The sequence below is a fragment of the Eulemur rufifrons genome, chromosome 5 (assembly GCF_041146395.1).
Source record: "Eulemur rufifrons isolate Redbay chromosome 5, OSU_ERuf_1, whole genome shotgun sequence".
Classification (NCBI taxonomy): Eukaryota; Metazoa; Chordata; class Mammalia; order Primates; family Lemuridae; genus Eulemur; species Eulemur rufifrons.
The window spans coordinates 17727368-17750277 of record NC_090987.1 but is presented as its reverse complement, the minus strand read 5'-3'; the positions used below and the strand labels follow the sequence as shown (position 1 = coordinate 17750277).

At 35.8% G+C, this 22910-nt stretch overlaps 1 protein-coding gene across 1 annotated transcript in view; it reads left to right on the top strand.

Annotated features, from left to right (window-relative positions):
* The window catches only part of DCC (DCC netrin 1 receptor), a 1008052-nt gene that overhangs the window by 460713 nt on the left and 524429 nt on the right, over positions 1 to 22910 (top strand). The window contains exon 3 of the mRNA XM_069467986.1: positions 10299 to 10583. Within this exon, the coding sequence (XP_069324087.1) occupies positions 10299 to 10583 (285 nt within the window). The remainder of the gene's footprint in view (positions 1 to 10298; positions 10584 to 22910) is intronic.

Here is a 22910-nt window from a genome sequence, read left to right as displayed (position 1 = left end):
TTCAGTGGATTGGATAAGGACCACCCACATTGGGGAAGATATTCTTCTTTACTCAGTCTACTGATTTCAATGTTAATCTCATCCAGAAATTCCTTTATAGACATCCCCAGAGCAGTGTGTGGTCGAATGGCTAGGTTGACCCGAGGCTCAGTCAAGAAGACACACAGAATTAGCCATAACACAGACTGATTGAATGGATGAATGCATGGGTGGATGGTCTGGACTTGGCCATTAGGTAAAATAATTGGTGCTGGTAGGGGACATGGCAAGAGAACCTAGATAAAGTGGAGAAGGGATGGCGACAGTGGCACGATGAAAAAGAATATCATACTAACTTCAAGGGTTGGCTTTTCTGTTATGTGGCTGTTTACCTGCCTTGAATTAGATACACTCTCAAGTAGGCCTGACAAATATCAGCCACATTCATAATCAACTTTCATGAGTGTTGTGACCATTCATTAGCCATGCATTGTGAGATTTAAGCGTGATGGAAAGCCTGTGCCTGGATTCTGTAAAATTATTCATTACTATTGATTATAAACCCATCTTACGTTTTTGTAATAAGAATTTTATGTGCAGAGTACAGAATGAAAATAAACTTATTGTCAAAGCCTGTAGAGGTAAACATCTCTTCATGAAATCAATATGCTCATGAAGAGTTATTTGCAATTTGTACTGAATATAATGCACTGGATAGGATGTTAGAATCCTTAGAAAAGTTTGCTTTGATGTTTTTAAGGATACGGAAAAAAATTAGAAAAATAATTTTTCCTCACTTTAAAAAATGTTATTGACACGATTTTTTCTATGGTTGTATATAATGTTATGAATGGTAGATATACTTAAATTTGCTTAGCCAATTACCAATCGTGCAGTTGGCCCATTTTCTATTTTTTACTATTTTAAATAATGATGTATTGAATAATTTCATATATCTAACTTTTTTTCTTCTCATATTTATGGGTAGATTCCTAGAAGTAAAATTACTGGGTTGAATTGTTCTGATGCACATTGCCAAATCACTTTTCAAAGGTTGTGGTATCAATTCACACTTTCTAAAATACTGTTAATTATCATCTTAAAAGGTTTGCAACATTGATAGGCTAAGGTGCTATATCATTTTTGTTTATTATCCATTTTTGATTATTGAACATTTTTATATGCTAGAAGTTTGTTCTTTAAAGAATACCTGTAGAATATCTTATAGTAAAGTAAAAGAAACAAACGCTTCCTAACTGATCTGCATGGTTGAGTTTGCATTTGGCTTAATGCATACTCACAGGTGTAAAACCTTTTTCAATCATCAAAGATAACACAGCTAAGATGAAAGGTAGTTGCCACTGTACCTGGTCTACTATGTAGTTCCTTCTGTAAGGATTCCATTCTAACTTTCATGTAGGATAATGGCATTGATATTCAATATATTTTGACTGTATTTTAAGAAGGATCTATATCCAGGAAGATAATACCATGTGAGTTTAAAGAAGAGGTGGGAGAGTGCTCTTCATTATTTAATCCTGTGCTGAGAATAGATTTCATACAATAGCTAGGATGGAAGAAAGTTATTAAAATGCTAGCTAGAACAGTGCTTCCCCAAACTGCTTCTATTGACCCTGAAGTTAATGAAAGACTTGGGTGGGCCGAGCCGACTCTTACTTTTCCGACTCTGATAATGAAGTCAAGAGGAGCCAGGCTGGTAGTTCATGGGTGTAGCTCATGTCTGATAACCACCTGCAGGGGAAAGCTGGGTGGGGCCTGAAATCCATCTCTGGATGCACTGTCTGATCCTGTGCATTGCTTTTATAAAACTCATCCCCTCAGAGACGGCACCCTTTTCTAATTCTTACAATGGCAAGATACAGGCTAGCAGAGGTCCTGAGGATGGTACTAAGGAGGGTGATTTGGGAGAATCCTGAGTCACACCATGGATTTGAAGGCCATCTAAGATTCTAGCAAGGCTACTAGGTCTGATTGTGATAGACCAGCCTTCAAACTGCCTCTTAGTCATTGGGAATATAGGAGTCACAAAAGGACCATCTGGTCCTGGGTCTCCTATACAGTCAGTCTTTTGTTATTTCAAGAATCTGGGACAGCACCAGCCCCTTCACAGTATGTTTTGTTGGACAAAACCCAAAGATGATTCTGAGAAAGACTTACTTGATGGCATTTCTTCTTGTGTTTTGGCTTAGGAGATGAGTTCACTGTGTGCTGCTAAATTTGCAGAGCTGGGAAAACTGTGTGATTTGCCTATACTGTTTTCCTTTCCCTTTTGCAATTCTCCTATTACATCCTTCTGAGGTTCAGTTCATTGGCTACATGGTTGTTTCTTATAAGATCACATCCTGGGCTTGCTTTGCAGTGTCCACAATCCAGCAATTGCTCTTCAGCCAATCTCGTAGGAGTGTATGTTTTTGCACGGGGAGACATGGGGCATACAGGCAGAAATGAGCTTCTGACAAATTCCATGAATATCCTTTCTTGGTTTTCTGGCTGCTTTTTGCAAAAGGCTAAATCTGGAGAACTTCTCTTTGGATTGCCTCTATTCTCTGCCCTTTGGCTAATTTGAGAATTAAAAAGGGGCACACGAGGTCTGACTTTGAAGGGATGTGACCTTCAGGCTTTAATTTGGCGCAAACAAAGCATTTCCAGCAGCTCTCCTCTGGCGGTTGCAGAGTATTACCACGTTGCTGAATATTTAAAAGCAAGGCATGTTTCCAGCCCGAAGGTCTGTCCCCCAATTGATAAGTCTCTTTTTATTAAATGAACTTTAATTACTTAATAATTAGACCTTCCATAGGAGAAGATGTGGATCCTGATAGTCTGCCAACAAGGCCAAGGGGCAAATCAGAAGAATGTGCCATTTTCAGATTAGAATTTAAAAGAAGGAACAGGCCCATTCTGGGGGTGTGGGGGTGAAGGAGAGGCCTCCCTAGAGGACCGGAGTCTTGGCATAAACCTGGACTGAGACATGCTTTATTTCCACTTTTGCTTAAAAACTAGAGTCGTCTAAAGTGAAATGAATGGGGGTGCATGTCTAAGATACTGTAACTTTCAGACTGTCTGGATCTGATGGAAAGATTTAGTCTATGTGGTATGTGTATGCTTGGGTGGAATGGCAGGGAGGGACTATTGTTCTCCTTATTTTAATTCTGAGAGCCTAATGCTTTTGATGTCCCTACAGATTTAGCAGCTCTCCATTCATTACCATGGTGATTTTTTACCTCATTTTTTTTTTTTTTTTTAAACATCACAAAGAAAAAGCCCAAATGAAAAATGTTTGCTCCTTTTGCTATTAACATTTCTACTAGCTGGTGACAGCAAATATTTTGGTTGTGCCTAGCATCTGAGGAAATTTGTATTGTCCTGATAGAATGATGCCTGCAGCCATTACCCTGACCGTCCTCGCTGGGTGGGGGCCCACCCTGACACCTCTGATAACTTTGTTCCTGGGGACACTGATGTGAGGGGAGGATGTGGAAATCCCACTCAAAGTATCCACTGATGCACAATTCAAACTTACGGGGCTTAGATAAAATTTTCATCGGTGCAGAGCCTCTCTCTGCCCCAACCCTCGGTCTCTTTTCAAATGAAAGGCTCTGTTGGTTGACTTATGTTTATTAACCTCAGCTCTTTTTCACTTTCCTTGAAGAAATCACTGCTTTCTCCCTCTAACTCTTTATGCCTTTATTGTAATTTCTGTCCTTCCGAGACTTCCCAATGTTTAGGGCCTGGGCTAGTTGCCTAAACTGACTGTCTTAACAATAATATATATGTTTTCATTCAACAAATATTTGATGGTCAAGTATTTGCCATGCACCATGCTAAGTGCTTATAGTAGAGAATAAAACGGACATAGGCCGTCGTTTTGGGGAACTTGCAGGTTAGCCAGGAAGATGGCAATTAAATAAACTCCACAGTTAATTACAATTGAAATAAATATTGCAAAGGAGACCTGTAGGGACAGCTGGTTCTGTCTGGGCTTGGGGAGGGCACTGTGAGGAAATAAGAAGTCTCAGACTGCACCGGTACTATTAAATCCCAGGTATTCGAGCACTGTGCGACTGAACAACTATAAAGAGGAAAACCTTACTCTTCCTTGCATGGATAGTTAGTAAATATTCTAGAAAACAATTTAGGTTATAGATGTTTAATGGGCCTTGAGCAACATTTAACAAAGTAACATATGTAAATAGTCACTTAATCCTTTTAGTGTTAAAATTAGTATTACAGAATAATTTAAGGATATTTTACAGGAATCAAAATAAACAGGGTGAGACCCATTTGTCCATGATACTCTCGTAATGCCTATATATCTCTTGCTAACAGCACTTAGTGCTTGCTCTACAACTATAATTAGGATTGTTGATACAAATACCATTTCTGATACTAAAGCCCAGACACTTTTACTGTGTGTTAGTCACTTACCAAATTTGAATTAAAAGTGTCTTTATCATTTCTAAGATGGGATTAAGCAGAGCTCCCCTATGTATCTAACTTTTCTGTAGTTAAAATCTTTTTTTCCTTTTCGTAGTTCGTCACTAGTAGGTTCTGATCTTTGTTAAGGCGTGGAGGTACAGATAATGTATAAATCTGCAAGTTGGCTGGTGGGGACACTTCCAAGTCCAGGTGTTCCTAGATTTAAAGCTGCCTTGGCCTCCTGGGCCAGGCTAGGTGTGAAGGTAGGAACTTTCACTAGGATTCATTCTTGAAAATGACCTTTCCCAAAGGCTAACAATGAAAGCCCTCCAAAAGCACCCAAAATAGTTTGTGTGAATTGCTTCTTGGCCTTTTGGCTAAGATCAAGTGTATTATCAAAATAGCTTGTGTGGCTATTTTTAATAATGCAGTACTTCCGGCTGAAGTTTGGAGCAATTCAATTTGGGGCAGAATGAACTTACTAAACACAACCAAATTTGTTCAGTTCTGCTCTGCTACTTGGGAGTTCAGGAGTGGAGAGTATCAACATATGGGAGAAATGCCTTTAGTATACTTCCTTGGAGTGAAGTAACTTGACCTCCTTCATTTCCCCCGTCTAGAATTTCCCTAGAAGTTTCACACCTTAAAAGTTGAGTTGAGTTGGTGACTGTGGAGAGAGAGAGATCAGGTTAATAGTCCAGTAACAAGAGATGTGAGTGAAAAAAGGGGACAAGAACATAGAATGAGAATAAGTAAGTAGAAAAGAACAGATCTAAGCACATTTCTTCCCACATCGTATTAAACCAGTCTCCCATTCTTGGAAATAGAGATGGAACATAAGTATCTTATCTTTTAAGAAGTGTAGGTCACAGTCTCTACTTACCTGAGTGGCAAGGATTTTCACCAATAATCACGCAAGCTCTTCCTTTTTGGGCTGTCGGGGCATCCAGGACCCGGCAGTTTTCAGATACAACAGAGACTAGGCTGTTGACTTCTAACTGAAGTGCTTCTGATGCATGTATGGTGCTATGACCATGGAGTGACTCAAAACCGTCTTTTCAGTCTTAAGAGTTCCAAATGTCAAGCAGAGCCCTGAGCACCAAAAATAACTTAGAATTGTGATATGCAAGTGGGTTTTTAATAATATCACATCTTAGTATGTTTGCTTGCTACCACTTTATGAACAAAAGAGCCTAAGTTTGTAATTTGGCTGGCATTTAAAGTGGAATACCTGGTTACCTGGTAACAGAGTGTCAGATAATCAGGTTCATAGTGTCCTGACCAGCTCAGTGGGAACCACTGGTATACTTTATCACCAAACACAATAAAAAGACCAGTGTTATTTAGAGGTAGGTTCAGGTTGGAACCTGTGACCTCTCAGTCTGGAGTTTGCTGTGCCTCTTCTTCCTCACTGGCAATTCGACAACACCAGTGTCCATGTGTTCCTGCCAGTCTATGGGAATAGAACAGCTTATAAAATATTTCACATTAAAGGCCTTTGATCTTGTTCTGGAAGTTACAGGGCTGAGTTTTGTCACTTAACCAAGTCAGTCCAGACATTTGCTCTGTCCATATACAATCTTTAGTGTTTGGCAACTTAACAATGGGAGCAAGTGAACTAGCCCAAGTTGCACAGACCTGGCTTATGAACCTTCCCTAACATTTGGTGATTTGACAGTTGTTGACATCATGAGGGTTAGTGTCAGCATCATCTAAGAGTGCAAGAATGTTTGACGCTGTGGAGTCAAACACTAGGGTTTGACTGCAACATTGCCCTAGTCTGTAATCCAGAAAAGATCCAGCATCATCCCTGTTTTCAATGCAGAGGGAAAAAATTCTTATTTTGGGGTGAAATTTCCTGAGCATCTTCAACCTGGAAGGCACATTGTGATAGATGCCTGGGTATGTATTTTAAAACAAAACCAAAACCAAAAACACAATCCTTTGGCCAGAATTTTTCGTTTAAGACAATACTGTTACCTCCCAAATAGAGAGGTTCTTTCCCTTGGTGCAGGTATCAGTAAATAGACACAGCCAAGTTGGTAGCTGGTTATAGTAAGAGGATATTATTAGTTGGCACAAGTCAGGATCACACTAGGGATGATTCCCAAACCAATGTGTCGTTGAACAAAGTGGTTGGATTGGTTTTCTAGTCAGAGGGTAATGAGAAGTGGTCTGATAGAATCCTGGGATGGCGTGGTGCCCGGGATGCTGTTGCTGGATCCTGCCGTGTGGTAACACTATTGCTTGATCACATAGGATCTTGGATCCTGCTATGTGGTGTCCACTTCTTAATCCAGTCCTTGCTCCTCAGTCCAGTCTGAGCAATTAGGTTCTACCTATGGTTGTGCCCTTGATCCATCTGGGCATGCTCATGTTACCCCCTTTAACCTGGGGTTCACGACAACTGAAAAATAAATCACAACTTTGTTACATAAAAGTTGAGCTAGATTGGTCCAGTGCTGTTACAATACCAGAAAATTTGAGGAACCTCAGGTTTTCCTGAGTGAAGCAAAAACTTCAGCGATTGATTTAGGAGCACTGATATTTTGGCCATGTTTGTAATGGATTTGAGTGAAAAAAGAAGTAATAAGACCATTCCTGCTACTATTGTAGTAGATCAGCTATGGTCTAACAAGTCTGAACCAGGATTTTTCCGTGAACAGGCTCTTTTTGAGCAGGTAACTATTTTGCACAGGGATCTAGTTAAAATTATACCTGTATCTCTCTATGAATGAAGCTTGGGAATCATTCGTATTACATTAGAGCATTAAATGACTCTTCTGAAAATACAATATTTCAGACTTATGAGTTATAGTGAGTTTGATGTTCATTACTATATGGTCATATGCATGTCTCAAAAAATATAGTGCTAAGTTGATAGCCTATAACAACTTCTTTTAACACTGTTGCTGGTTTGTTACACCACGATGAGATGTTAGTGCTAAAATTTACCACAATATTGGGAGCATTAATTCAAGCCATATAGAGCCTTGTAAACTTAGAACTGCTTTTTTGATGTGTACCATTTCCTTTTTACAGACAAAAAGAAAAGGCTACAAATCGTGTATAATTTCCCACTATGACAAATAATCAAGTATTTGAAATTTCCAAACATTGCTTTGTTAACTTTTAAATAGGATGCAGTTCTGACCCCTGTTTAGTAAGATCTGAAATCACCAAAGCGTGCATATGGAATAAGCATGCAGAATAGTAGCCAATTCCATTAAACCTAATTATGTTAATATGCAGTCTCATGCCTCGTATGATTCTTCCAGGTAGATGAAGTTTACATAGGAAACCAATTGTTGTGTATCAATTTGAATTACTTTTTATATTTTTTCTGTGTTCTAAAACTTACTTGCAAGTGCATTTCTGAATATCACGTACATTCAGATGTCAAGTAGATATTTTAAATTTAACTAACGAGTATAACTTAACACAGAACTATAAATCTGAATATATAAAAGTATTCATGTGTCTTATCAATTTACCAAACATATTTTATCTATATGTATAACATATACAACTTGTGTGTATGGAAAAATTATTTCTGACTGTATTTCCTTAAGTACAAAATAAAACGCTAGAGATGAAGACCAAAAAGAAAACTATTAAATAAAAGAGGAAGAAATTTGTTTGAACGCATTGCCCCACACAAGCTTCACAACATCTAGCACTACTTCTTAGATTTGTTTTGTATAGTATATATAAACCATTCTCTGTTTAAGCACATGTTTTAAATCCATACCCAAGCCAGTCAGTAGTAGATTGATGTACTTCTTCTTGTTTTGAATAGACTCAAAGTTATACACTACAAACAGCCTGGAACTTGGACTCGGAGAGATGAGCCAGGGCACAAGTTAACTGATTGCTTTTGTTCTTCACCCACTGGTAGATCCAGTGCAGTTATAGATGAGTTCTTCTGATAACTAAAGGAGAATAATGGAATTAGGCAAGTGGCTGGCGCCCCCTATAGATACCTTTATAGTGTTGACCTGGGTAGTTTATAGATCAAGATTCCAAAGCCTTAGCTTAGGAATCAGATGAGTAATTTTAGTATTTATATGTATGGGATAAATTTCAATTGATTAAATTAATGTTTGCATCAATATTAATGTTTCCACATGGTCTAGCATTAATCACTCTTACCAAAGAACAAATTTAATATTGCATCTCTAGGATTGGAGGTCTATTTATGTGGGGGTAGCTATAAGTGGTATCCTTTAGCAGCTTATACCTATGTATAATTGAATTGTGGATTCAATTCTTTTGTGGCTCAAAAACTCTAATCTCTGAAAGACACATGAAATTCTACCTTCACTTAGGGAAGGAGACTTCTGTGTAGCATTTCTTATTGTGTCTCATATTAAATTATGATGTTTGACCCAGGCCATTTTGCCTTTGCCCTTTGTCCCAGCAAAATCTGATACTAAATTATAGGGGAAATTAGGATTATGAGAATTAATAGGACCAAATTAAAACTAACAGTGGTTAAAACTGAGCTCAGTAGAATTTGTTACTGGCTCTAAATATTAACGGAAAAATCAAAACTTCTTGACAAAATTTAACCCTGGACCTGGGAAATGTTGACTTAATTAAAATAATTCTATAAAATAAAATCTTAGTCACATAAAATATGATTAGTACAACTTGACATGAACCCCAAACTGATGAATGAGTCAGATTTTACTGTAAAATGTACATACAATAATTCCAGTATGATTAAAATGAAAATAGAAATATCAGAATGTAAATGTGATGAATAGAGCATATGAATAAAGAATTAAAATTATTTAGTTGAATTAGCTCTAGAAAATAAAACTGTCAACGACCAATCAATGATGGCATAATTCATACAAATATTTCCTTGAAGTCATTTAAAAAACAAAACAAATGGTTTCCATGGTCAAAGGATCAGGATCACAATTACCCACTTTTTTGTAAAAGAGGGTTCAAGAGAGCAGAATCAAAATATCTTCTACCTCTCTCATGTACAATATCATGGTAGAGGAGGCTTCTCTCTCATGAGGGTTACACTTAGTAATGGCCAGCTTATGTTTTTTTGTTTTTTTCCCTGTGTTTACTTAATCATTCATAAGAATATGTCATTTTCAAGTTAGTTCATATGAACATCATAGTGGCCATGTGAATTAGCTATTATTATATTTTATGGCCCAAAGAAATAAAACAAGTTATCAAAGGACTCATACATAGTAGGTGGCTCAACCAGACTACGAACACAAACTATTCTAATGCCAACTTTAGGACTTGTTCACTACGCCACAACCATACCTGCCAAATGCTGATGAACACATACTTACCCATAAAAGATTGTTCTTTGTTACTATAATTGGCAGTTAATGTCACCCATCCTTCTTGAAACTGATTTAGGTTATGCCATATGACTAGTCCCTCATGAATTTCCATGACTTCATAATTCTTTGCCCAAAGTTGGGTAACAGGAATTCTGTCCATAGGACGAGGATCCAGAAGAACGAGTTCCCATTAGCAGGATTGCTACAGAAAAACTGTGTGACCTTGAGTGTGGAATTTCACTTCTCTGAGCCTCAATTTCCTCATCTGTACTATTAGGATGATCCTCTCTCCTCTGTTTTTCCAGTAGTTTTATTAACCAATACTAACAAAGCAGCAAGCTTCTAGAGATTAGTGTCGAGATCTTCATCATTTTTAGCCACAGAACCTACTGTAGCACCAGACAATGTGATAAAGAGGAATGAGCAAGTAAGAAAAGATTGGAGAAATATAGCCTGTAGAATGTAATTTCTATAAAGAATACAAGGTGTGATTATTTTTATTGGAAACTATTACACTTCATCTGAAAGACTTACCTATCCTTCCTCCTTTGTTTTTTCCCCTAGGACCACTGAGGTTCCTTTCCCAGACAGACTCTGTCACAGCCTTCATGGGAGACACAGTGCTACTCAAGTGCGAAGTCATTGGGGAGCCCATGCCAACAATACACTGGCAGAAAAACCAACAAGACTTGAGTCCCACCCCCGGCGACTCCCGAGTGGTGGTCTTGCCCTCCGGAGCATTGCAGATCAGCCGACTTCAACTGGGGGACATGGGAATTTATCGCTGCTTGGCTAGGAATCCTGCCAGCTCAAGAATAGGAAATGAAGCAGAAGTCAGGATTTTATCAGGTATTGCAGTCCTCTTTATTTTCTTCACAATGATATTTTCTGGGATAATTTGAACATTATTTTTTTCTTTAACAAATATTTGTGATTGTAGTAAGTTCTGTATTGTTCATTGGGTTTTGTTTTCTATTATTTCTCCCTTTTTTGCTAGGCATTAGATGAGGGTGTGCCAAAGCTGTTCCTATTTTTCCATGTCTTGCCATTGAAGTTTCTGGATAAAGAGTTATGTCACCTTAAATTTGTACTGATTTATTCATTCTTAATATTTAATGAGTGCTGCTTTGTGCAAGGCTCATTATGGAGTATTTCTTATGCATTATTTCATTTTCTTCTAATAACAGTCTAAGAGGTAGTTGTTATTATCCCCATTTTTAAAGAACAAAGGATTAGTAAAGTTAAGAATTTTCCCAGCCAGGTGTAGTGGCACCTGCCTGTAATCCCAGTGACTCGTGAGGCTCAGGCAGGAGGATTGCTTAAACCAGGAGTTGAAGAGCAGCCTGGGCAACACAGTGAGACCCTATCTCTACAAAAAAATAAAAAAAATAAAAGAATAGCTGGGCATGGTGGCACACGACAGTAGGCCCAGTTATTCAGGAGGCTGAGGCAGGAGGGTTGCTTGAGCTCTGGGTATATGCAGACATACAGGTAATTACAATAAATGCTTACTATAATTTGTATTATGATTAATATTATGATAAGGAAAGTTGTTTCTCTTCATCTCTTTTTCTTTCTCGTTGGCAAATCTCTAAGACTCTGATTTCACTGTCTTCTCCTAAGCAGAAATTGGATCGGATGGGTGTTCCCTAAAATCTCTTTTCTTCTAATAACCACTACTATTGGATATCTATGTAATATCTACTTTCTCATTTAGTCTCACTTGTAAGGCTTACTTAGACTCTCTTGTGAGTAATTGGGACCGGATGCTTATCAAAGCCTGGTTGGCTCCTGTCTCTGCACCCTTACTGTGAGTAGTTACCACAAGTACTTCAGCTCTGCAGACAGTAACATTCCTAACTCATTCTAAAAGCAAACTGGCAATTTGATGGAGTTTCCAGGTGCTTTAATAAGGACACCTCTAAAATCCCTAACTCTTTTGTGTATTCTCTCCTCCATTAGTCACAGGGATACTGACTTAAATGTGTCAGTGACCACCGGCAACACTGTGATACATTTCACTCACCAGGAAGTGACAGATGCAAAGGTAGCATTTGCTCTGAACACATACATACATTTATTTAGGCATCCATTACATACACACGAATTTTAAATATTTATATTCACATATCATTAATAATGCATCTATTGAGTGTATCATATAGGAAGCCAAGGTACGCCACATAGAAAGTTGGCAAGAATATGTTTGATTATCTTCATATGACAGAGAGATGTCTTTTCCAGTGGTATTAAGGAATCAAGCTGGACTAATCAAGTATTAAATCTGAAATGGAGCATCTTGAAAGGCATAGAGACATAATCATCAAGTTCCCATTTATCTTTATTTGTTCACCTTATAAAACATGTGCATTGTAATCCATGGAGATTTATCTAAAATCAAATTTCATATTGTTAATTGGCTAAAATTGAGAATATGTTGTACCATGGAAGTGTGTGAGCATTTCTTACTTGAATGGAAACTATTTTTTTTTTTTTTTTTTTTTTTTACAAAGACATTACATCTATTGAGGACTTTTACCTGAGTTCCATGAATTCAAATATAAACTTCATAAAGGAATGATGAGCTGAGATAATACACACACATACAGGTTATTGTCATACTTGATTAAACCTGTCGCATATTCTATTGACCGCATGAAGGACCTGCTGAAGGGAAGATGTGTTGGGACCCATTTGACTTAAAGTTTATAAGTTGGTTTATGGGTCAAATACCCAGATCCACAATAAATACAAGATTGAGTGAGAGAATAAAGGAATAAATGAATAGTAAATCCTAACTTCTGTTAGTTACCACTTACCATTCTCTCATTTTTAAAATCATGCTAATCCTTTCTGAATTAATTTCTACTTTCTGTAAGTACCACTTTGAGGCATTCATAAATTAAATACATATATTACCTATTCTCTATCCTAACTCTTATTAATTGGGAAAGATAGAGTTAATTAAAATGGAAACCCATCATATCACTAACATGACTTAGGAACATTAAAAGTTGTATCAGAGTGGTTAGAACTCTTAAAGATAAATATATTTCCATAGTCACTAAAGTACCATGTTGACTGATAAAATTATTTCTTGCTTTAGTTTGAAACATAAATGCTAATGTGAAGTTTTGCAACTTTTTCCAGCACTTGGGTATATCACAATTCATCCAGAGAGTGTTTGAATTTCTATGTATGTGTTTATAGCAAGTTATCAAGTTCTAAGTAACGTTTAATTTAGTACTTACTCAATTCTATGTAAAACATATTTCAGATCATCCCTTTTATATATCAGGTACATAATATCACCAAGTAGCAGATATATAAAATTTATATTTTTAGCAAACAGTAGTTAGAGAGTACTGCCTTTCAGCATTTTCAGTTTATCATTAAATAAATATTTATTCAATGAACTTCTGAATGAATCATATACCTCTCATCTTACTGGTTGCCAGGAATGAAATGTCAGAAGTCTATGCCCTAAAACAGCTTATAGTCCAGTGGAGGAAATAGATAAAGCAACTAGGTTGTACTGTGAAATAAGAAAACAGAGTACTATTGCCCTGCATAAAAGAGAAATACCAATGCACCAATCTTGAAGAACAAGTAGTAGGGAGGCAAAGAGAAGTGTGAGCAAAGAATATAGAGAGATCAAATGCTTTTCAGGGGAACAGCATATTCTCTTCGGCTCATAGGGCACAGGAAATGACAGAGGGGGACAAGCTGGAAGGAAGAGAGGTAACCTGGGTAGGAAGACGAGGTGGAATACCTCGGCATTAATCCTGGAGAGAATTAACTAAAAGCTGTTGCTAAGGCTGTATCAGAAAGCACTCAGAAATGAAGATGGTTGGGGAGATATTGAGAACAGGTCTTGGAGACAGATCAGATGCGGTTTACGAGGGAGGACGTGAAATCCAAGCCCCGACAAAAGCCAGTTAGTGGCACTTTGCCCTGACACTGGCAGTGGAAAAGTGGCGTTATTGTGTTTAAAATAAATTATAGATTTTTAAAAGAGACTTCTCTGTAACATTTTATCTTTCCAGATTAAAAGAATTATTGTTTCATTCCTAGGTAGGAAAATTAGTAAGTAATTGTAACTAGTAACTGTTGATTAATATTTTAAGATAAATTGAATTTTTACTTTTCAGAAGTTATACATTGTCAACAGAGTGAGCTAGTAAACTGTTACAAAGGATTTTTTTTTTTTGAAATATCAATAACAAACACGAAGTAAGAGGTGAGATGTTTTAAAATGTCATATCAGATGTGATGGAGAATATATGATGGATTGAAGGGGAATTGTGGTTGTCAGGTTTACTTCATCCATGTCTCATCACATCTGAGTGCCAAGCAGGAGACTGAAGTGCAGAATTATAAATCTACTTGGGGTCCTAGGTTGACGAAAATAACTAGCCCACGCACTTGGTATTCTTATTTTAGTTTTCTTAATGGCCTAATTGAATTGATCAATTGGCAATTCAATCTGTTGTTCATTCATTAACTATAATTTGATGACTCTGGGCCCTGTATAGACCCGAACTAAATATCTATATAATTAGAGGCATTGGCTTTTAATGAAAGAAATCAGTCTAAAGCATATTTTGGATGATTTTTCGCTATAATTGTTACTTTTGTTGAAATAACAGAAACCATCTCAAAATTCATTTAGTTTAAAAGGAAAAATTCTGTTTTTAGTTTTGAAATCAATAGTTTGAGACTTTTATTCATCACTAAGAATTCATTACTAACTCCATGATGCATTAAACATTTTAGTTTTACTAAATGTTACTTGTATTTCAAAATAAATGCTACTACAATCTATTTTTGTAATTTCTACAGGATAATGACCTACAGGGGATAACAAAGAGATACATTCTTTGCTTTTTAAAGTTATTATCAAGTTAGGTAGTTAATTCACATAGCCATGTGACTTAAGGCAGGGAAGGGTAAATTCAGGTAAATATAACTAGTTTGAAATGAATGCAGACAAAGAATAAATCAATTCTAGGTGGACAATTTGGAGTCTTTATAGATAATTACTTTTCTAAGAGGAGAATTGTTTGTAGAATGATTGCAGTAGGTGATAAATCTGAAATGAGAAGTTGAGCTCACTGGATGGAGAGTTTGGAATCCCATGTCCAGGAATTTATACTCCATTCTACTAACATTATTGATGGTTGGGAGTCCTTGAATGTTTTTGAGCAATGGATAGTCTGACATAAAAAAGTGCTATTATGGGGGACATCAACAAAGCTCAGGGTTTCAAGATGAAAATCAAAATATAGGGAAACCCATAACATTTTTCTTGCCATGTTGCTTATTCTGAAGAGACCGATGATTTCTTTCTCACCACATTCACAAATTTTTTTTTCTATTTTTATCCTTGACCTTGAGTTATGTTAGGTATTATGTTACATATTATATTATTTTAGATATATATTAATATATAACATTATAATCTACTCCTAGCTGCCATTCCCTGAAAGATTACTCTTTTCCATAAAGTCAAAGACAAAACTGATAGACTTGGGACTGTCTTACACAGAGAGGCATGAATATTTTTTGGAAAGGAGAGACCTTGTCATTATGTCTCTTATGTCCAACATGGGATTGATTTTGCATTTACTTGAAATATGACATTTTGCAGCCCTGGATGGGTAGACTGAAGGGTTAGGCAATCTTTTGTGACCCCCATATAAACAAGAAGACTTCTCCAAGGGTGTGTGAAAGCCAAACTTATAACCTATGAAGCAAAAGTCACAAAAAATAGTGACAATATCTATAGAGCTTGCTTCCTTCTCTAGTCTTGTTTGACATCGATTTATTTTTGGAGCATAAAAAAGGATATTTAGTCATAAATTATGAGCATACCTTTATTGATTCAACATTGCCTATATAGGAAATAATCCAAATATTCTGATATTCATTATCAAAAACAGGAGCCAGAGTCAAAAATTCATTACTTCTCTGGAAAGCTTTAAATATTGCTTTATGCATACATATAAATTACAAACAATTTTGGATTCTCTAAACTAACTTTGACACCTCATAATGGCAACATTTGTTTTCTGGGATTCTACTGTCAGCTGCAATATTAAAAAAAAAAAATCAAAAATGAAAAAAAGACACTTCCTTCAGACTTGCTACAAAAATGAAGCTGATAGACTCAAAATTTGCCTGTGAGACAGAAGGGCTATAGCCATACGCCAGTGATAAGAATAGATACTCTCCTTTCGTCTGCCAAACTCTAACTACAAATAGCAATGTGTGTGTGTACGTGGAGAAAGAAAGAGGAAATATGAACAGATGTAGGTATATTTACAGATAGGGAATGTCATTTTTAGTACCAAACTGGTGTAAATAGGAAGAAAAATAATAGAATTGTAGCGTGGTGAATAATAGCTCCTGAGAAATGGATTCCTTTTCCATGTCCAAAGCTCCTTGGCTTACAGCCAAATGGAATTTTTCATTTTTTTTTTTTGATTAAATAAATTCTGATTCCTAACATCAGTTTGGATTAGGCTGATTTTTCAATAAAAATCGTTCACAAAGTTAGAAGGAGTTTCATGGAATTTTTAACTCATGGCACGTATTATGGTGCCTACTGGTATTTGAAGACACATGCCACCTGCTTAATTTTCCTAAAATATAAGTAGATGGGGGGTGGGTAAGGAGCCAGCAGGTGAACAGTAGGTTAGCTTGAAATTGAGGGTGCAGACAGAGCAAAGTAGCTCTGTGAAGTTAAATTAATTTGTAAGTCTTATGCCTGGGAAGAAATCAAAGAGACTACCCCTACGGTAGCCTGCAGTGCGCTTTCATTTCCAATTGGAAAAATGTTTAATATTCCACTGAGGAAAGAATTTAATAAAGACAAGTAAGGAGTACACAATGAGAGAAAAGGTCTTTGTATTCAGAAAGCATAAAAATTAAAAGCAACTACTGGTTATTTTGAGGAAGACAGTTATTAGGTTGTGAAAACTGCTGTTTTTTTTCTTGCTGTGACACAGATGTCAACAGTCCATAATTTAATTTCTCTATGCCTCAGTTAGTCTTTAGATTCAGCACTGTTTAGTGCTGAGGTTCACAAGTTTGGTGCTGAGGTTCCTAAATCATAGTTTAGGAAAACGGCCCCATTACAAGAAGGTTGTCATCATCACAGGGTAAAGATGGCAGTCCACACTCCTCAGGATAGTCTGAGCCACACCCAGGGTCCTAAAATAATATTCAAAGCATTTCCTTTCAGTTTAAAAACTATTCCAGGTTGGATAATTTATACACTCAACCTAGTCATCTACCATGAGGGAAGACAAAATTATGTGGCCCTCCAAAGCATTTGGGAACATCTGTGAATGAGGAGAGTGAAATCTAGCCCCCAGCAGGCCTCACAGATTCAATTAATTTGATCATTGTAATGTCTAATAACTTTTTTTTTTTTTTTAAAGCCTTTGAAAAGGAAATACTCTCTGCAATTTCAGTAGTATACCTTCCCCATGCCTCTGTAGGGCACAGGGCCTTATGATAGTTGTTTATTTTTGGATATGTTAACTATAGGTAAATGTATCAGGTTGTATGATCCAAGATGTACCTTGACTTTTAATAGACTACTGCTGAAAGATAGTGTTTGAACATAGTTTTGTGCTGCCTCCAAAATTGGAAAGAAGAGAAGGAGGAGGAGGAAGTAAAGGAGGGAGAAGGGGGATGGGGAGAAACAAGAAATATATAGAATTTATCAATGTCTACTTGAAAGATACAACACTATTTCTGTGTTGAAAGGAAATGGGCTCCTTGGAGTATTTCAGAAGAATGACAAATTTGTTGAGATTGTGTCTGTATCAGTTTTCAAAATATAGTCCATAGACTTTTGGGATTTCTTGGGATGTTTTCAGGGGATCTGTGAAGTCAAACTTATTTTAATAATAGTACTAATATAGCTTGTGTTTTCCACCATGTTGACTTAAAATGTTCTTGGTGAAATAGTGAAAATTATTAGTTTTATTAAGACTCAATCCTTAAGTACATATCTTTTTATATTCTGAAGGTGTGAAAATAGAAAATGCATGTGAAGAGAAAGTACAATAGGTTTTGCACAGTAAACGCTTCTGTGGTCATTTGAGTTTCAAGCTGAACTAGTTACTTTCCTCCCGCCCCCCACTCCCACCATGGAACACCATTTTTACTAGGAAGGATAATCAAGAGCAAAGCTATAGTTATTCAGACTTGGGCACTTGTTAGAAATTTTCTCAAAAATGGATGAAGTAAGCCAATCACTTCAAGGAAAATAATATTTGCTGCCAAGGCAAGGATAAAATTCAAGTTCTTAAATTAAAATTAGAAATTTACAAAGTTTGTATCTGCAACCCAAAGCTTGACAGCTTCCCAGCTTTAAAAGATCTTTCTGATAGGATTGGTGGTGATAGTAACCAATGAGACTTTTTGATACTCTATTAATGTGTCAACATTTGAAAGATCTGTCTAATGCAGTGTATCATTCCAAATGACCAGTGATTGATGTGACAAAGTCACCCATGGGTAAAAGATCTATCTGAAGTACAAGATAGATCAATAGATATTCATATAATGTAGCACAGGATGTTTATCGATAAGTTGTCAGATTCCACATTACAACTAATTTTCAAGAAACTGCTTATTGAGTTTTGGTATAGTGTTCAAGGATAATATCTACAATTATCTGAAAAGGCTATCAAACTATGCCTCCCTTTTCCAACTAGGTATCTGTTTGAGGTCAGATTGTTTTCATGTAATTCAACTAAAAAAAACCATATCAGAACAATGTGAATGCAGAAAGTAACAATAACAATCTAGTTTTTTTAAAATTATTAATAAACCACTCATGAAAACCTCTCCTTTTTATAAAAGAGAAATTTACAAAAATTAAAAGAATGACTATTCTCACTAATAGTTTTATTTTGGAAAATAAATATATTTTTGACGGAACTATCTTTGGTAAAAATGTGAATAAACAAATATTTTTTAAATATGTGTTTTGATTTTTAATATGGAAAATATTTATAGCTGTAACCTGCATGAACAAAAGCTCTTTGGTGTCCTTAATAATTTGTAAGGGTAAAAATGGTTCCTGAGACCCAACAGTTGGAGATCCTCTGTCTATATTATTTTTCTTTCTCCTAATGATTATAGATCAGTCCTCTCCAACTTAGGTGAAGATTAAGCTAAAGTAGGCCAACATTTCCATTTAAAAACAGTTAAGAAAGAAAGAGAAAGGAAAGAACAGCAGAGGCAACACATTGCCATATGGTGGTTCTACACATTAAGGAAATCTGTGTAGTCTGAGGTCAATATCACTATAATGACTGTTTTCTCCTTCTTTATTTACATACTACCCTTTTGCTCTCTGGGAGGATTAGCTGTACTGCCACCAGGATAGCAGATTAGGTCAAATAACCAGGGCAACATTTTCTTTCCTATAGGAAAACACCAAACTGGGTTTTAGTTCAAGCAAATCTTGACTTCTTTTAATCAATTTAGAAAAGTAGCTGCATATTTTTATGCATTCACTTCCATGAGTATCACATTAAAGAGAACTGTTTTTGTAGTGTTTAATACCAAAATTTGACATTAGGAAAGAAAATCAATTTTTGCTGGTTTGATTGTGAATCTATTGCCAGATATGTTTTCAAGGATTCACACTTGTATTTTCCTCCCAGTTTTATTTTAAAATATGTTATACATATATATTGAATAAAAGTATATGAAATGTATGTACAGTTTAAAGAATAAAAGGAAAATGACTGTGTGTGTACCCATCACCCCTTTTATGAAACAGAACATTACAAACATTGTATTCTGATGCCCTTTCCTGTAATTATACTAGGCTCATTTAATTTCTGGAAAAATATCTTCATGTTCTATTAGGATCTGAATAGTCAGTGCCCATAGAGTGAGAACACAAATGTTTTCTTATCAGTAATTACTAATTGCATCATTGTTCTGATAAAATCAATTTAGTCAACAAGAGTGACAGCCTAGAATCTCAAGTTCATACCACCCAGAACTTTTGTCATCTATATATACTATTATAGAGCTTAAAGGAAAATTTTTCATTTGCTTTTAAATATGTGGCAAATTTAAAGTTCTAAATTATAACTTATATAATTTTTTGTTCCTTGTACAATTGTACAATTTGCAACACTATACACTTTGCGATACTAGAGTTGAGAATATCTTTTCACTCTAAAAATACTGTATGTTGTTTAAAAACCTTTAGAAAACACAGGAAAATCCAAAGATGAAAATAAAAACCACCTATAATTCTATCTAGTTACAAATCTTACACCTTTGACAAAGGTCGGTTCACAAATAAATAACCTAATTGTAAAACACAAAATTATAAAATTCTAGGAGTATAACATAGGAAAAACCTAGGTAATCCTGGGTTTGGCAGTGCATCTTTAGACATAATACCTAAAAAAAAAAATTATCCATGAAAGGAGAAACTGATAAATTGAACTTTACTAAAGTTAAAATATTGTATTCCGTAAAAGACAATGTTAAGAGAGTGAAAAAACAAACCAAAGGCTGAAAAAACATTTGCAAAACACAAATCTGATCAAGGACTTGAACCTAAAATATACTATAATCTCTTGCAACTCAATGATAAGAAACCAAACCAATAAAAACAGAAAAAAGATCTTAACAGACACCTCATCAAAGAAGACGTGCAGATGGAAAGTAAGCATATAAAATGTGCACATCACATGTCATTAGGGAATTGCAAGTTTAAAACAAATACACACTTTTACCTATTAGAGTAGCTAAAATCTAAAAAATGGCAACAGCAAATGCTGGCAAGGATGTGGAGTAACAAACTTATTCATCGCTGGTGGAGATGAAAAATTGTACAGCCCTTTGGAAGACAATTTGGCAGTTTCTTACAAAACTAAACATAATTTTACCATACGATCTAGCAATTGCACTCTAAAGTATTTACTCAAATAAGTTAGAAAATTTATATTTAGATGGAAATCTACATTTGGATGTTTATAGCAGATTTGTTCATAATCACCTAAAACTGGAAGCCACCAAGGTGGTGTTCAATACGTGAATAGATAAATAAACTGTGGTACATTTAGATAATGGATTATTATCCAGCAATAAAAATAAATGAGCAATCAAGCCACAAAAACACATAGAGGAATCTTAAATGTATATTACTGAGTGAAAAAAGCCAGTCTGAAAAGGCTACAATACTGTATGATTTCAGTGATACGACATTCTGGAGAAGGCACAGCTACAGAAATAGTAAAATATCAATGGAGTTTGAGGTAGGGGTAATGTGAGAGAAACGAATAGGTAAAGCTCAGGGCATTTTAAGGTGGTGAAATTATTCTATATTGTACTGTAATGCGGATACATAACATTAACTTGTCAAAACCTATAGAGTTATAAAAAAGCAGTTAACCTTCATGTAAACTGTGGCCTTTAGTTAATAATTATCAATATTAGTTTATTAATTGTTACAAATACACCACATTAATGTAAGATGTTTAGAACAGGGGAAACTCCATGGCAGGAGGTAGAGACTTGATATATGGGAACTCTCTGAACTATCTTTTCTTTTCTTTTCCTTTTTTTTTTTTTTTTTTTTTTTTTGGTGAATGAACATTAAAAAATGTTTTAAAAAATAACCACTTTGTATTACATAATTTGATTTTCTGATAAAAGAAAGTATAATAGTTTGTGTTGAAATGTCATCTCTTCCTTGTGCAAATAAATAGCACTTATATATAGGTCCCAGGTAAATGTTCTTTCAGTTGGAAGATGAAATTAAGTAGATCTCACTGAACGTTTTTCACTGGTAGTATGTGGAATAGAATTGCGTAGTGTATGTATTGGATACATGTCTGCTGAGGGGCAGGTGGTCAAAGTGAAGCATTGAATGGGTGGGCCCTTATCATAAAGAGAGCTATTTGTAAATGCACATGTCGGGAACTTGTCCATTTCAGGAAATTTATTTTTAAACAGCATTATCTTTCAAACCATTTTTGTTGGATTTAAAAAGTCACTTTCAAGAAGAATAAAGGAAACATACCAACAGCAATCTTCAAGTTTTGAGACATTTCTCTACAATATTGGTATAATAAGGATTACACATTTGGAAAATGCTTTCAATATTTTCATTGTGAAGAGTATTTATTTTTGTTGCTGGAACAACCAGACAGATGTGGGAAGACTGAGAAAACGTGAATCTCTTTCTCCACACAAAGAATACTTAAAATAACAATTACTAGCCCAACTATTAGCTTGAGAATCGGTGTCCTTTTATTACCCTATGATACATCGGTGTGTAGTTGAGTCAGACCAAGAAAGATTAAAGACAGTGCTATAATGTGTTCCAAATCCCCCCCCCACCCCACCTCACTTCCTCTCTTGATCACCAGCTGCCCATATTATGACCCAGTTGGATCTAATCTCAGCAATTCTCCATTCATCCCAAGCCTAGTTTTTTAGATTACATTGCCTCCTTTTCTTTGCATCAGGATTTTGCTCTGAATTTGCAAAGTGACAAATTACAGGCTTATTCCATTTCATGAATTAGGTTGAAAACAGCCCTAATTAAACCTATCTAAAGGAATGTGGATTTCAACAGGGATCTGAAAACACAGTATCTTATCTTAAACAACTTTGAGTGATAGAATTTTAGTCAACAGGTCAGATCAGAGGATATTTCCAAGGGTGTGGAAATTTCCAGGTTTACCTAACCATAAGACTGGTGCTGGAGTGACCCAGGCATTATGAGTGGAATTTATATAACAAGAGGAAGAGAAGCTCTTTACTCTCAGGGGGCTTTCCTGAAAAGTGAACCTTGTGCTGTGTTTAGGACACTATGAATTGTAAATTTTTTTGCGTATTCCACCTGATACACTTCTAGCAACTTTGGATCAAATGAGTTCTACAGTTGAATCAATAAGGCTTCATAGGTTGTATAGACATTGTTTCCATTTCCTGCTAGTAAAAATGAATAAGCTGGATATATAGACTAGTAAATGCATCAGATAAAGTAGGATACAGAGCACTGCATTCACCCAGGTCTCAGGTCTAAGAGCAAATTCACTCTTTAGAATATTGTTAAAAAATTAAAAATAAGCAAAAAGCTTAGCCCACAGCCAGACTTGTTATAAAACAAATAAACTT